The sequence below is a fragment of the Oncorhynchus mykiss genome, chromosome 21 (assembly GCF_013265735.2).
Source record: "Oncorhynchus mykiss isolate Arlee chromosome 21, USDA_OmykA_1.1, whole genome shotgun sequence".
Classification (NCBI taxonomy): domain Eukaryota; kingdom Metazoa; phylum Chordata; class Actinopteri; order Salmoniformes; family Salmonidae; genus Oncorhynchus; species Oncorhynchus mykiss.
The window spans coordinates 30,293,770-30,309,751 of record NC_048585.1 but is presented as its reverse complement, the minus strand read 5'-3'; the positions used below and the strand labels follow the sequence as shown (position 1 = coordinate 30,309,751).

General features: G+C 44.9%; 1 protein-coding gene across 5 annotated transcripts in view; it reads right to left on the bottom strand.

Moving 5' to 3' along the window:
• Positions 1-15,982, bottom strand: part of LOC110500216 (dedicator of cytokinesis protein 4) — a 146,183-nt gene that overhangs the window by 100,530 nt on the left and 29,671 nt on the right. For all 5 annotated transcript variants that reach the window (XM_036957600.1, XM_036957603.1, XM_036957602.1 and 2 more), the window contains exon 2: positions 3,561-3,644. In XM_036957600.1, the coding sequence (XP_036813495.1) occupies positions 3,561-3,644 (84 nt within the window). The remainder of the gene's footprint in view (positions 1-3,560; positions 3,645-15,982) is intronic.

The following is a 15,982-nucleotide window of genomic DNA, read 5'->3' as shown; positions in this document are numbered from 1 at the left end:
CGCCCAGCTGGAACACTTTATCACGGGAGGCCGTATCTGTCACTGCACTGTTTACTGCAGCCTACTAGGCACGGTGTTACAGTATTTGTTGTGGCCACCAGCCAGGCTGGTGAGCCAGGGGGTGTCAGTAGCACCAGGGACTGTAAGTAGCACCGGGGGGTGTCAGTAGCAGCAGGGACTGTAAAGTAGCACCGGGGTGTGTCAGTAACACCAGGGACTGACTGTAAGTAGCACCAGGGGGTGTCAGTAGCACCAGGGACTGTAAGTAGCACCGGGGAGTGTCAGTGGCACCAGGGACTGTAAGTAGTACCGGGGAGTGTCAGTAGTACTAGTAACCTAAGGTCATAATGTGCTCCTTGGTCCAACACCTGTCTGTGACCGTGCTAGAGGTGAGAGTGTTAGAGACAAGGTGAGAATGAGCCTCACTGCTGCCACTGACTTGTGGTCTTGCCTCCTGAAGGACCTCTGCTAGGCATTTTCTTTAGAGCTCTTTTTAGTTTTTGATTGGCCAGAGTGTCAGAGAAGAAGCGGTCGTATGTTACCTATCACACTACAGTAGCAACTTGATGACACTGCACTGGCAGAAGCCCTTTTTATAGTAACTTATCTCCTCTCTAGTACAGAATAGATAGACATTCTTGTCAACACCCTGTCTTGCCTTTGAGTTGTGGGGACTGGTACATATTTTATTTCTTCCCTTCATCCAAACCGAACACATACACTACATGACCAAAGGTATGTGGACACCTGCTCGTCAAGCATCTCATTCCAAACTCATGGGCATTAATATGGAGTTGGTCCCCCCTTTGCTGCTATAACAGCCTCCACTCTTCTGGGAAGGCTTTCCACTAGACTTTGGAACATTGCTGCGGGGACTTGCTTCCATTCAGCCACAAGAGATTTTTACCTTGTCAGCTCGGGGAACCTTACAGTTAACTAGTCCAACGCTCTAACCACCTGCCTCTCATTGCACTCCACGAGGAGCCTGCCTGTTACGCGAATGCAGTAAGAAGCCAAGATAAGTTGCTAGCGAGCATTAAACTTATCTTATACAAAAGAATCAATCAATCAATCAATTAATCATAATCACTAGTTAACTACACATGGTTGATGATATTACTAGTTTATCTAGCGTGTCCTGCATTGCATATAATCGATGTGGTGCGCATTCGCGAAAAAGGACTGTCGTTGCTCAAACGTGTACCTAACCATAAACATCAAAGCCTTTCTTAAAATCAATACACAAGTATATATTTTTAAACCTGCATATTTAGTTAATATTGCCTGCTAACATGAATTTATTTTAACTAGGTAAATCGTGTCACTTCTCTTGCAACAGAGCTGACTATGCAGCAGTTTGGGCCGCCTGGCTCGTTGCGAACTAATTTGCCAGAATTTTACGTAATTTTGACATAACATTGAATGTTGTACAATGTAACAGCAATATTTAGACTTATGGATGCCACCCGTTAGATAAAATACGGAACGGTTCCGTATTTCACTGAAATAATAAATGTTTTGTTTTCAAAAGGATAGTTTCTGGATTCGACCATATTAATGACCAAAGGCTTGTATTTCTGTGTGTTATTATGTTATAATTAAGTCTATGATTTGATATTTGATAGAGCAGTCTGACTGAGCGATGGTAGGCACCAGCAGGCTTGTGAGCATTCATTCATTCTCTTCGCTGTGCTTCAAGCATTGAGCTGTTTATGACTTCAAGCCTATCAACTCCCGAGATTAGGCTGGTGTAACCGATGTGAAATGGCTAGCTAGTTAGCGGGGTGCGCGCAAATAGCGTTTCAAACGTCACTCGCTCTGAGACTTGGAGTAGTTGTTTCCCTTGGGTAACGATGCTTCGAGGGTGGCTGTTGTCGATGTGTTCCTGGTTCGAGCCCAGGTAGAGGCGAGGAGAGGGATGGAAGCAATACTGTTACACTGGCAATACTAAAGTGCCTATAAGAACATCCAATAGTCAAAGGTATATGCAATACAAATGGTATCGAGAGAAATATAAATACTATATTAACTACAACCTAAAACCTCTTACCTTGGAATATTGAAGTCTCATGCTAAAAGGAACCACCAGCTTTCATATGTTTTCATGTTGTGAGCAAGGAACTTAAACGCTAGGTTTTTTACAAGGCACATATTGCACTTTTACTTTCTTCTCCAAACACTTTGTTTTTGCATTATTTAAACCAAATTGAACATGTTTCATTATTTATTTGAGGCTAAATTGATTTTATTGATGTATTATATTAAGTTAAAATAAGTGTTCATTCAGTATTGTTGTAATTGTCATTATTACAAATACATTTTAAAAATCGTCCGATCAATTGGCATCGGCTTTTTTTGGTCCTCCAATAATCGGTATCGGCGTTGAAAAATCATAATCGGTCGACCTCTACTCCAGAGAACGCGTTTCCACTGCTCCAGAGTTCAAGGTGGCGAGCTTTACGCTACTCCAGCCGAATCTTAGCATTGCGCATGGTGATCTTAGGCTTGTGTCCAGCTGCTCGGCCGTGGAAACCCATTTCATGAAGCTCCCGACTAACAGCTCTTGTGCTGATGTTGCTTCCAGAGGCAGTTTGGAACAATAGTAGTGAGTGTTGCAACCGAGGACAGACATTCTGGGATCCAGTTCTGTGACCTTGTGTGACCTACCACTTTGCGGCTGAGCCGCTGTTGCTCCTATACGTTTCTACTTCGCAATAACAGGACTTACAATTGACCGGGGCAGCTCTAGCAGGGCAGAAATTTCATGAACTGACTTGTTGGAAAGGTGGCATCCTATGACGGTGCCACATTGAAAGTCACTGAGCTCTTCAGTAAGGCCATTCTACTGCCAATGTTTGTCTATGGAGAATGCATGGCTGTGTGCTAGATGTCAGATAATTTCCTTGGGTGAGTTTGGAATGCATCATCAGCTATCTCAGACGGATCTGTCGTCTGTCTGTCTGGCCTTGAGCAACAACAGGAAGTGAGATTGTGCCGCTCTGAGAAGGGAGGAAGGTTGCGTCAATGCTGTGTAAGTAAGCTGGGTAGAAACAGGAATGTGTGTCGGGCGCCTGCTCTGCTCTGTCTGAAACTATGTCAAAAATGAACCTTGGTGTGTGAGTGTGAGTGCCTCGGCCTTGACCTTGAGGCTCACACACTCCTTCGCAATACACCAGCAAGCACACACACACTCTCCTGTGCACACACACACACGCAAGCAAGCACACACAAGCTCTCAGTCTTTGTGTCTAAGGCAAGCAAACACACACACACACTATGAGCTCAATGTGGGCGGGAAGACTGAACCAAAGGCTTCTTGCGGCACAGGAAACAGTAGCAAACTGAAAGCCTCCACAATCTCATCAAGTACAACAAAAAAAGAAGAAGAAAGTCTATTAACATTTCATGTACAACACAATACTCCTAGAGGGACAGACTGGGGAAGGAAACGTGGAAACGTACAGCCCAAGTAGCAGTAGCAGCCCATCTGTGTGTCTGTGAAGCTCGAAGGGGGGATCATGGTTTATATGGGTGTGAAATGAGTAGAGGTTATCAGTTACCTTCACATTTCTCCAGGAGCTGCACCGTGTCCCCAATCTCCAATGGCAAGCCATGCTGGACCGTCCCTCGGAAACTGGCCAGCACTGAAACACAATATAAGATACATACTTTAATACCTGTGTGTATTTTTACGAACGTAAGTAGGTAACACACACACACACCAAATCGACACACACACAGTCCCCCCAAAAAATCACTCTCTTTTCATGTCACTAGAATTGAATCCGAGCACAACTGTCTTGACTTTGAAAATGTGTGGTGATTTGTTTCTAGTGTTCTCTGGGCAGAGAGAAAGAGAGAAGAGAATAGCCTGCTGACTGCTGGTAGATTGAGTACACCTCTGGGTGTCAGGCTGAAGTGGAGGGAAAATAAGCTGGGAATTTAATGTCATCCTGGGTCTTTCTGCTAGGAGCGCTCTTGTAGAGGAGGGAGGCAACACCTGAGGAGGCTTAGAGTAGGACTCTCGCTGATGAGAAGCACTGTCATTTATAGAGAGAGAGAGAGAGAGAGAGAGAGAGAGAGAGAGAGAGAGAGAGAGAGAGAGAGAGAGAGAGAGAGAAAGCAAGAGAGGGAGCAAACAAGCGAGAAAGAGAGTAACATCTCTGTCGATCAGCACAGAGCACTTTGGTCTAACAGCATCTAATATTTGGGTTAGTAGTGAGGAGTGTCGACAGATGCCATTCTCTGTGGTTCCGAGAGACAGGACATGATAACAGCAGCAGTCAGAGAATTCTCCAAGCTGGCACACACTGACACACTCGGGTGGGGGGAAACTAATAGGGTTAGTACTACAACATGGAAATGAGGAAGAGTCAAGTGCCTCCCGAGTGGTGCCGTGCCACGAGAAATTCTGCGTTTGAGTCCAGGCTCTGTCGCAGCCGGCCGCAACCGGGAGACCCATGTGTCGGCGCACAATTGGCCCAGCGTCGTCCGGGTTAGGGTAGGGTTCGGCCGGCAGGGATGTCCTTGTCCCATCGCGCTCTAGTGCCTCCTGTGGCGAGCCGGGCGCAGTGCACGCTGACATGGTCGCCAGGTGTACGGTGTTTCCTTCCGACCAATTTGCGTGGCTGGTTTCCGGGTTAAGCGGGCATTGTGTCAAGAACCAGTGCAGCTTGGTTGGGTTGTGTTTGGGAGGATGCACAGCTCTCTACCTTCGCCTCTCCTGAGTCCGTACGGGAGACGCAGCGATGAGACAAGACTGTGACTACCAATTGGATATCACGAAATTGGGGAGAGAAAAGGGTTTGGAGAGAGCTTCATTTCATGGGGCACATGGGTGGGGGGGTAAACGCATCAAGTCTAATGCAAGAGTTTTACAAGTCGAGTTTTCCAGCTGCAGTGTACTAAATTATGCAGCTTGGAGTAGAGTTTTGATAGAGCTGAATCACTTCCTCATAAACCATCCCCCAGCTGTTGTCTGTCTGCTAACTGCCATGGCTCTTTTCCAGAGATGTTGGCACTTGTAAGGTGTTCACTCAGCGGGAATAGATTTTTTATTTTCTCTCCAGGGGAGTGGAAGAAGTGCCACCTTAAAGGCAGGAGAGAGAGGACAACATGCGCACACACACAAACACAAGCAGGAACGAAAGAAGGGGACCGAGAGAAGAGATAGAGCGCAAACGGAAGTCCAAAGCCTGGCACCTACACACACACACACCACAGCGTAATGAAAAACATGAACTGGGGTATAAAAAAAGCTTCACACACAAATATAGCAAAACCACAGACGCACTGGTATGATATGTGTACATGAACCTGTCAAACAGGGTCAGGGCCCATGTTTCCAGTCGGCATGGTCTGAGGCAGGAGTTCAGTCACGACAAGCTGTGCTCTGCTCTGCTGTGACACACATCTACTCGTGGGCAAATGGCTGTTCCTATTTCTGACCAGGCAGCCTCGTTCATGCTGAACTAACTTAGACATTACGTAAAGACCGCAGGAAACTGAAAAAAAGACACACACACACACAGGAATTCAGGAACTGGGATAAAAGTCACAAACTTAATTAAAAGTACTGGACAGAACTATGACTGAGATCCATGGATTTATATGACAACAGCTCCTTCAGATTTGAGATGTAAAGCTTACAGTTGAAGTCGGAAGTTTACATTCACCTTAGCAAAATACACTTCAACTCAGTTTTTCACAATACCTTACATTTAATCCTAGTAAAAATTCCCTGTCTTAGGTCAGTTAGGATCACCACTTTATTTTAAGAATGTGAAATGTCAGAATAATAGTAGAGAGAATTATTTATTTCAGCTTTAGTTTCTTTCATAACATTCCCAGTGGGTCAGAAGTTTACATACACTCAATTAGTATTTGGTAGCATTGCCTTTAAATTGTTTAACTTGGGTCAATCGTTTTGGGTAGCCTTCCACAAGCTTCCCACAATAAGTTGGATGAATTTTGGCCCATTCCTCCTGACAGAGCTGGTGTAACTGAGTCAGGTTTGTAGGCCTCCTTGCTCGCACTCGCTTTTTCAGTTCTGCCCACACATTTTCTATAGGATTGAGGTCAGGGCTTTGTGATGGCCAGTCCAGTACATTGACTTGTTGTCCTTAAGCCATTTTGCCACAACTTTGGAAGTATGGTTGAGGTCATTGTCCATTTGGAAGACCCATTTGAAACCAAGCTTAAAGTTCCTTACTGATGTCTTGAGATGTTGCTTCAATATATCCACATATTTTTCCTGCCTCATGATGCCATCTATTTTGTAAAGTGCACCAGTCCCTCCTGCAGCACCCTCACAACATGATGCTGCCACCACCGTGCTTCACGGTTGGGATGGTGTTCTTCGGCTTGCAAGCCTCCCCCTTTCTCCTCCAAACATAACAATGGTCATCCTGGTTAAACAGTTATATTTTTTGGTTCATCAGACCAGAGGACATTTCTCCAAAAAGTACCATCTTTGTCCCCATGCGCATTTTCAAACCGTAGTCTTGCTTTTTTATGGGGGTTTAGAGCAGTGGCTTCTTCCTTGCTGAGCGGCCTTTGAGGTTATGTTGATATAGGACTCGTTTTACTGTGGATATAGATAGTTTCGTACCTGTTTCCTCCAGCATCTTCACAAGGTCCTTTGCTGTTGTTCTGAGATTGATTTTCACTTTTTACACTAAAGTACGTTCATCTCTAGGAGACAGAACGCGTCTCCTTCCTGAGCGGTATGACGGCTGCGTGGTCCCATGGTGGTTATACTTGCGTACTATTGTTTGTACCGATGAATGCGGTACATTCAGGCATTTGGAAATTGCTCCCAATGATGAACCAGACTTGTGGGGGTCTACACATTTTTTTTCTGAGGTCTTGGCTGATTTCCTTTGATTTTCCCATGATGTCAAGCAAAGAGGCACTGAGTTTGAAGGTAGGCCTTGAAATACATCCACAGGTACACCTCCAATTGATTCAAATTAGCCTATCAGAAATGTCTAAAGCCATGACATCATTTTCTGGAATTTTCCAAGCTGTTTAAAGGCACAGTCAACTTAGTGTATGTGAACTTCTGACCCACAAGAGTTGTGATACAGTGAATTATAAGTTAAATAATGTGTCTGTAAACAATTGTTGGAAAAATTACTTGGGTCATGCACAAAGTAGATGTCCTAACCAACTTGCCAAAACTATAGTTTATTAACGCGTAATTTGTGGAGTGGTTGAAAAGCTTTAATGACTCCAAGTCATAAGTGTCTGTAAACTTCCGACTTCAACTGTATGTCCAAATGGGAAGTAGGTAACTATGCTCCATTCCTGAGTCAAAGTGGAGACTTAGTCGCACTGACGCCCAGTAATTTACCTACGTGTGACTGCCATTCTCACCTTGCCCTAATCCTAAGGCAGTCCCCCAAAGCCAGAGAGAAGACTGACTGTGTACTGTGTTCTCAGTGTTCTGCCCTGGGTGGATGGGGAAAAGCAGGCAGATCGGTACAAAGAGTGTTTGTGTGAATTAGGCTTACATGTGCTTTAGGCTGCCATTTGGAGTCTAGGCCTGTCAAATGATCCTACAGTTGTTTTTTGTCGGTCTCCCTCTAAGCTCCTTATAGGAACATGATGCAGACCACTGGTTCAGACAGGCTTTGGTGTAGTTTGTTGAGTTGTGGTCAAAGGCACTGGGTTCCACAGGTTATACTGAATTTATCTAGCAATATCAGGTTCACAGCTAGCTAGGTAGGTGTTCAAACCATGCCCGGTGGAAAAGGTAAGTAGCTCCCGATTGAGTGTGGCAGGCATAACAACAACGCTTGAAAGGTTACTTTAAAAGAATATGAAACGGTTGAGTTTCATGTGCCAGACAGAATATTCCGAGAAGACAACGAGACATACATAGTCAGTTCTTAGTACAGAGAGTATCCAGTGGTGGAAAAAGTACCCAACTGTCAACCTTGAGTAAAAGTAAAGATACCGTAATAGACGATGACTCCGGTAAAAGTGAAAGTCGCCCAGTAAAATACCACTTGAGTAAAAGTCTAAAAGTATTTGGTTTTAAATATACTTAAGTATCAAAAGTAAATGTGTGTCAGAGTCGGGGTGATGAGGGTAAGGCGGAGTCAAGCGCAGGACACAGAGATGAGTAATAATAGTAACTTTACTCAAAGATAATCTTCCAACGAAGGAGAAACGAAGATCCAGAATCACATAAACGAGACAACTGACAACAATAAACACGCACAAAACCGTGATGGCTCCAGAGGGTTAAATAGGGAAATAATTCAAACGTAATGGGAACCAGGTGTGTACAATACAGACAAAACAAATGGGAAAGGAAATGTAGATCGATGGAGGCTAGAAAGCCGGTGACGTCGACCGCAGAACGCCGCCCGAACAAGGAGTCTTCGGCAGAAGTCGTGACAATGTGATTGCTAAAATATAAACAGTATTGAAAGAGAAGCAAAAATAATCAAACATTCCCTATATTACGCAAACCAGGCGGCACCATTTTATTAATTTTTTATTTACAGATAGCCAGGGGCACACTCCAACACTCAGGCATCATTTACAAACTATGCATTTGTGTTTAGTGAGTTCACCAGATCAGAGTCAATAGGGATGACCAGGGATTTTCTCTTGGTGCATGAATTAGACAATTTTCCTGTCCTGGTAGCATTCAAAATGTAATTAGCACTTTTGGGTGTCAGAGAAAACGTATCGAGTAAAATGTAAATGATTTTATTTTGGAATGTAGTGAAGTAAAAGTTGTCTAAGATATAAATAGTAAAGTAAAGTACAGATACCCCCCCCCCCCCCTTCAATAAATTACTTAAGTAGTACTTTAAAGTATTTTTCATTAAGTACTTTACACCACTGAGAGTATCTGACAAAAAAAAAAAAAACAGAAAAACAACCTTCAGTTGACTCCAACCAGACAAGCAAATTGATTTCAAAAGGCTCCATAAAAGTGCATTAAACAGCCCAGCCTCACCCCCTTTCTCTCTGATGTGTGTTCCGACAACGAATCACACTCGTAATCCACTCCTCCGTCATCAATTATTCAACACATCATTAATATGCTAATTCGTCGCCACAGACACGGGTGGTCCATTGACCCTGCTGCCAAAAATGAGCCAGCGTGCATTTTGCATTATTCAGATGTGTAGTTGTTGGATTCCTACTACAATCCACACATACTGGAACATAATGTAATGTAATGTAACCAGGTTAATAAATAATGGAGAGAACGGGACCGCAAATGAGTTGCAGGAAGTTACAAAACAATTCATCAGCAGTAAGTGCTATTCAAAATGGAAGGTGACATCCCTCGCTTTTCCCCTGCTCTTATCCATCCCTCCTCTCGTTCCCTCTCCTCTCCTCCTTTTTCTATTCCATCGCTATATGTAAGGCTGCGAGTAGAGGATGGTTAAATCCTACTTTATTTATACTCTGGCGTCTGCAGAATTTACATCTCAAACCACAGCCATCTGCTTGGGTTTGACGTGATAACCATGAAACGGTTGGGTTTCATAATGGGAACTCTGCTGTCAGAGTTAGAATATCCAAAGTCCCTATTAGAATCAGTGATTTATTCAAAGTTCTGAACAGATCCTAAATGTTCTCTAGCATAGGGCTGGTAGTTGGTACAGGCATGCCATTGTGGCTTCGACACGGGTAGAGAAAAATAATTATTTATGCATTACAGTGGAGCCCCAATCGAAACAAAGACAGCATCTGTTCTGTCCAAGTCTAAGACCGTCTTCATATCGCTTTCCTGTGCAATTTTCTGGACCAAAATACTCTCTATTCTAGCTATGCGAATAAACATGACAGAGTAACCCAGCATTAACCACGTTGTTTGAATGGGTCCCAACCCATTATATCCCAGTTCGAGGGAAACATTACAGTTGGACATTCTTTTCAATGTGGAGAACAGATGCGTCTTTAAATACCCATTCCTAATATACTTTTCCACTGTGTTATTGACTCAAGGCAATGACTCAGCCCCCGTGGTTAAGTACACATGCCTACAGCCCTCAGCCCCTCCAAACACACTAAGCAGCTTTGGCGCAGAGAAATGTATGTGTGTGCATGCGTGTGTGTGTGTATACGCGCACCGCAGTCCAGTGAGACAAAGGGGCACGAAGCTTTGGGCCAAGCCTGGTCATCTGACAGAGCGCTGTAAAACCGAGACAGGGCTTAAATAAGTGCCGATGCGCTTCGGCGCTCTGCTCTCTTTGACAAAGGTGATCTCCTGGGGATGAGCTTCGACCCCGGAAGAGGCCGCTATGCATTTTAAAGCAGGTGGAATCAACAGGGGCTGACAGCGTGAGAGGAGGCAACAGCAGACGCCTGCCTCACAGCAGAGTATATGCACACACACACACACACACACACACACGCACGCCTCACAGCAAACAAACACACACACACGCCTGCCTCACAGCATCCAGACGATACAGAGAAGACCCACATTGCGCCACAATGCGTCAGCTACAGATATATATATAGGCGCTCTCTATCTGTGCTAGAGAGGGAAAGACAGGCCAACAAAAGCTAAGATGGCGAAATCGCTCATGAGGAACGGCTTTCATTTCTCCTTTTCCATTTCCAGTTGTCCTTTCGATGCCTTTGTATGTCGAGATAACAGCGATAAGCAGGCTCGGGGAAACAAGCGCTCGCTGGCAACAATAGCCTTCCCTCGAATCGCAACACCTCACAATGAGCTTTCGTAAAAGATAAGTGTATAGCTTCCATGTGGTGGCAAGGGCACGCACGGAAAATAAATAAATAAAAAACAATGTAATTACTACAAATAACTGTGAGCAAAATAACATCGTAACGGGATGCATAATGTTCGATCAATACAAATGTAAGCCACGCAATAGGCTTCCTCCTACAAAATGTCAATGCAAGTAAATCATGCAAGACCTCACAAAGAGTAAAATGGAAATTCCGCTTGGTTGGTGCTTTGTTCGCTCTGGTCTGAATGTATTCATAAAATGCAAGATTATGAGTTTGAACGACGCCCCGGAGAGCAGTGTGCTCTAAGAGAGGTGCTAATTGTGTGTGTGTGTTGATAACGTGTGTGTGTCCGCCACCTTTCAGCAGCATCCTGTGAGACCCTTTTCGAGCCCCTTATATTTCTGCTCATTAAAAAGGAAGTCTGAGAGGAACTGAGTGTTCTGCTGTGGCTGCTTTAGCATGCAGATCTCTCCCAGTGCGTGATTAGCACGAACTAAAGCCTCTCGTAGAGAAAGAGCTCCCATGGCTCTGAGAAACGCGTCTAGGCCTGAACGACATCGCATAAATCGCACAGTGTGTTTACTGCGTATGGTACGCCGCATCGAGACAAGGAAGATGACACACAAACACGGACAAAATCTCTGCAATAAACCACATAGCCTGATTGTAATCAGCACAGTAGCGGGTGATTTTTTTCAGATCATACATGAAAATAGAGTAAAAATTAAAAAAATGAATGGATTGTTTAACATCTGCATAATGTCACGGCGAACATAAACAGTAATGACAGTGTAACATCTCATCTTTGTTGACCAGATCAGAGGTCCCATATTGCTTAAATAATGCCATGAAACCAGTGAAATGGTGACAGCCTGCCTAATGACTAGGCCAGGCAGAGGAAATCATACATGACTCAGATTAAAGGGGTATATAGGTCAGAGCGAGTCCAATGCAAAGCAATCCCACTTCACCTCATTCTCAGTTTCAGGCCTAATCTGCCTGCCTACTGCCTCTCTCTGTGGACTGGCTGGGGTGTGGAGGGGGCATTGAGTTCTCTGTGTTCTACTCTCACTCACTTTGCATTTTGACACTGAAAAGTGATGGTGTCGATGCTGTAACTTCACAAAGTACTGCATGTCAACGGTGTGGCAGACTGAAAACACACAGGTGCCTACGCCTCATCACATCCAGCTGAGAGGGGAGGACAGAGGGAGAGGGCAGAGGGAGGAGAGAAAGACGAGGATATAGAGCGACATCTGAAGAGGAGAGAAAAAAGGGATGGGTGAGGATAATTAGAAAGAGCGAGAGGAACGGTGGAGAGAGTGAGCGAGGGAAAAAAAGAGGCCTGTATTCTCAGGTAACGTGCCTTTGTGTGGGAGGGAGGGTAGAGGCAGTGTAGAGGTTATATGAAGCGTGCCGCATCGGAGTGTCTTTCTGTGGGAGGGAGGGTAGAGGTTATATGAAGCGTGCCCCATCGTAGTGTCTTTCTGTGGGAGGGAGGCTAGAGGTTATATGAAGCGTGACCCATCGTAGTGTCTTTCTGTGGGACGGAGGGTAGAGGTTATATGAAGCGTGCCCCATCGTAGTGTCTTTCTGTGGGAGGTAGGGTAGAGGTTAAATGAAGCGTGCCCCATCGTAGTGTCTTTCTGTGGGAGGGAGGGTAGAGGTTATATGAAGCGTGCCCCATCGTAGTATCTTTCTGTGGGAGGGAGGGTAGAGGTTATATGAAGCGTGCCCCATCGTAGTGTCTTTCTGTGGGAGGTAGGGTAGAGGTTATATGAAGCGTGCCCCATCGTAGTATCTTTCTGTGGGAGGGAGGGTAGAGGTTATATGAAGCGTGCCCCATCGTAGTGTCTTTCTGTGGGAGGGAGGGTAGAGGTTATATGAAGCGTGCCCCATCGTAGTGTCTTTCTGTGGGAGGGAGGGTAGAGGTTATATGAAGCGTGCCCCATCGTAGTGTCTTTCTGTGGGAGGGAGGGTAGAGGTTATATGAAGCGTGCCCCATCGTAGTGTCTTTCTGTGGGAGGGAGGGTAGAGGTTATATGAAGCGTGCCCCATCGTAGTGTCTTTCTGTGGGAGGTAGGGTAGAGGTTATATGAAGCGTGCCCCATCGTAGTGTCTTTCTGTGGGAGGGAGGGTAGAGGTTATATGAAGCGTGCTGCATCGGAGTATCTTTGTTCACCACATCCCTACATCCTTCCATCTGGGTAGAGGGGAGGAGTGAGTGACCACCTACTCCACCCGCGCTTCAAGTGAAATGACATCCATAACCTGCTCTTCCCACGGCACGTGTATGAACACACACACACATTTGCGGGCGAACACACACATTATGTGCACACAGGATATCAAATGAGCAGGTGTTTGAGTTGTAAATACCTAGCAGTCAGAGAGGAAAACAAAAACACACGTGTGTGCAACACACACACACACACACACACACACACACACACACAAGTGAGCAAGGGGCCATTGACTGGGCATGTGAGGAACTGTCCCCACTCTCCCCCCTCCCCCTCTCTCTTTCCCAAATCCCCATTGTCTGAGTGACAGAGTAACAGAGATGACAGATGCCTTGTTTAGCTGTCACCACAACTGCTTCCATCTCAGTCTCAGCTTCAGCCTCAGCCAAGAAATCACGGCTCGGAGAAAATAAATATCCCACACACTTGTAATAAAATAAGAATAAGAGATATCCTGCCTGTGAGTGATCTTTGTGGAGCGCTACCTTTTGAGGATAATGAAAGTCTTCGTAAGAGAGTGTGAGGTTGACCATTGAAGTGACATTTCCCCTAAGAAATGTTGCACTGACTTTTCCTCTTCACTTGGTTTTACTTGAATATTTGAGGGAAGTCAGACAGGAAGTGGTCAAGCAGCCTAGGGCTGACCCCATTTAGTCGTCTGGTTTGTTTGGTCGATAGGCTGTTGTTCGACAGAGATTTTTTTTGTAGAGCAGTCGCAAGGATATATGTTTTTTTTTTAAACATATGTCCTACTGAAATTGTATATGGTTATATTATGTAAGAACGACGGTGCAACATTTTATAACAAATACGTTTCCCCAAATTCTTTGGTTTATTACTATTAACATATAATGCCAAACAACCCCTTTCAATAAACTGTGCATTCACTTGATTGTTTTGCAGACGGCACGTGCAAATGAGCCTAATTGTAGCCTAAGACTTGCTTCCCGGTACATACGGTAACTACTAGATACTCATATTAGACCTACTTTAGACCAAATGAAAGAAAATGTCTGCGGCCGGGCAGCATTTCATTGCAGTAAAGGATGACGGCAAAAACAAGTGGAATGCAAAGTCTGCAAACAGCGATTTGCTCATCGTTCGACGCCGAATACGACATACCACATGAAGACAGTAAGTTAGCCAACTTAGTTTTTCTAGTTGCACGCTAAAACGTTGATGGGTTTCATATGCTTGACAGTGGCCGCTGCAGTGGCGCTCTCCAAGGTGCTGAACTGAATCTTCAGTGAGCGCTTTCTCCCGTGTTGGATAGTGAGCGCTTTCTCCTGCATTTTACTTGGCCTTCGCACATATAGTTACAACAAGGCCTATTGTGTAACTCAGTGGTTCGCAACCTTTTTCGGTTACGATATCACCAACTGAATTTTGTTATGCCCGGAGTACCCCTGAAATACACCCCCCCCCCCCCCCCCCCCCCCCCCCCCCCCCCCCCCTCGTGCATTTTACCATTAGGCTTAGGGTCTCATGAGTCTTCTTAAGTATCCACTGTTGATAGGCAAAGAAACCACAGGGGGTCCTAGTACCCCTGGTTGGGAACCACTGGTGTAGCCTATTACTGGAAACTTGGTGCAGTAATGGGACGGCAGGTAGCCTAGTGGTTAGAGCGTTGGACTTGTAACCAAAAGGTTGCAAGATAAAATCCCCGAGCTGATAAGGTAACAAAAAATCTGTCATTCTGCCCGTGAACAAGGCAGTTAACACACTGTTCCTAAGAATTTGTTCTTAACTGACTTGCCTCGTAAAATAAAGGTTAAATAAAAAACTTCAGGAGTGGAAGGGCAAAATTTGCATCAGCAGGTGCAGGGAGGGAGAGAGAGAGTTGGGGGGGGGGGGGTGGTCTGACAGGTTATCTTGATCCCTGGCTCCCTCGAATAATTTGCGTTTCTTAATTATTTAATCAAACAGTGCGCTTAAAGCTAGGCGGTATACCGTCAGTCAATACTGTTGAAACTATTTATTTGAACCCTTTTTTAATACATTTACATTTAGTCATTTAGCAGACGCTAAGTATCAGTGGGGTTTGAAAACAGCGCCCCTTGTGTTCAATACCAGTATTACAGAATATCCCGGTATGGCACAAGCTCAGTAGGAAGGTGTGACAATCTGGATACCGACCAAGCCTACTTAAAGCATCAGACAAGCTCAGAGCATATAGTTGATTTTATTAAAACACATAAGGTGTGTCTATATATGTAACCTTTATTTAACTAGGCAAGTCAGTTAAGAAGAAACTATGGAGAAATACACTTTTTTTAAAATTCTATTTCAACCAATCGATTGGTCAAAAGACCAGAAGGCTCTAAGTCGACCAAGATTTCTTTCAGTCCTAAAGCAGACAGACAGTAGGTTACTGGATCTTAGACCAGACACACAAACAGCATCCGACTCAAGCCCCTGTCTGTACAGCCAGACACCAGTGGGGTTACAACAAACAAGGGAGTGTAGAGGGGAGAGGGAAAAGAGGAATGAAGAGAGAGGGAAAGGAGGAGAGATAAGTGCCTGTCAGACCTCATGCATATCATTCTACTCTCTCCCCCATTCTCTGTTTCCATCTGGTATCAGTCTAATATAAAGTGATTCACTAGCACTCGACTCTCCTCCACAACCCAAAAGCCCTGGACTGAACCAGGGGGGAAGGAAATGGGGGAGAGCTAAACACACAAGAGGACTGATGTTACTGGTCAGGATGGGATATATGCTGTGAGGAGTGTGTGTGTGTGTGTGTGTGTGTGTGTGTGTGTGTGTGTGTGTGTGTGTGTGCACGTGCGCGTGCGTGTGAATATTGTGTGGAGGCCGCGTGTCTGGGGAGAATAGAGTGGTTTTTTCGATGACTATTTAATAGCAAGGCTGTACACTTTCACTATTTCTCTCCTTAGGGAAGATGAAACACTACTTCTGAGGAGCTGCACCTTTTCTCCCACTTGAATTTAGACTGTCTACGCTACAACCATCTCATTCCCTACGATGCAGACAATGTCTGTGTGGAA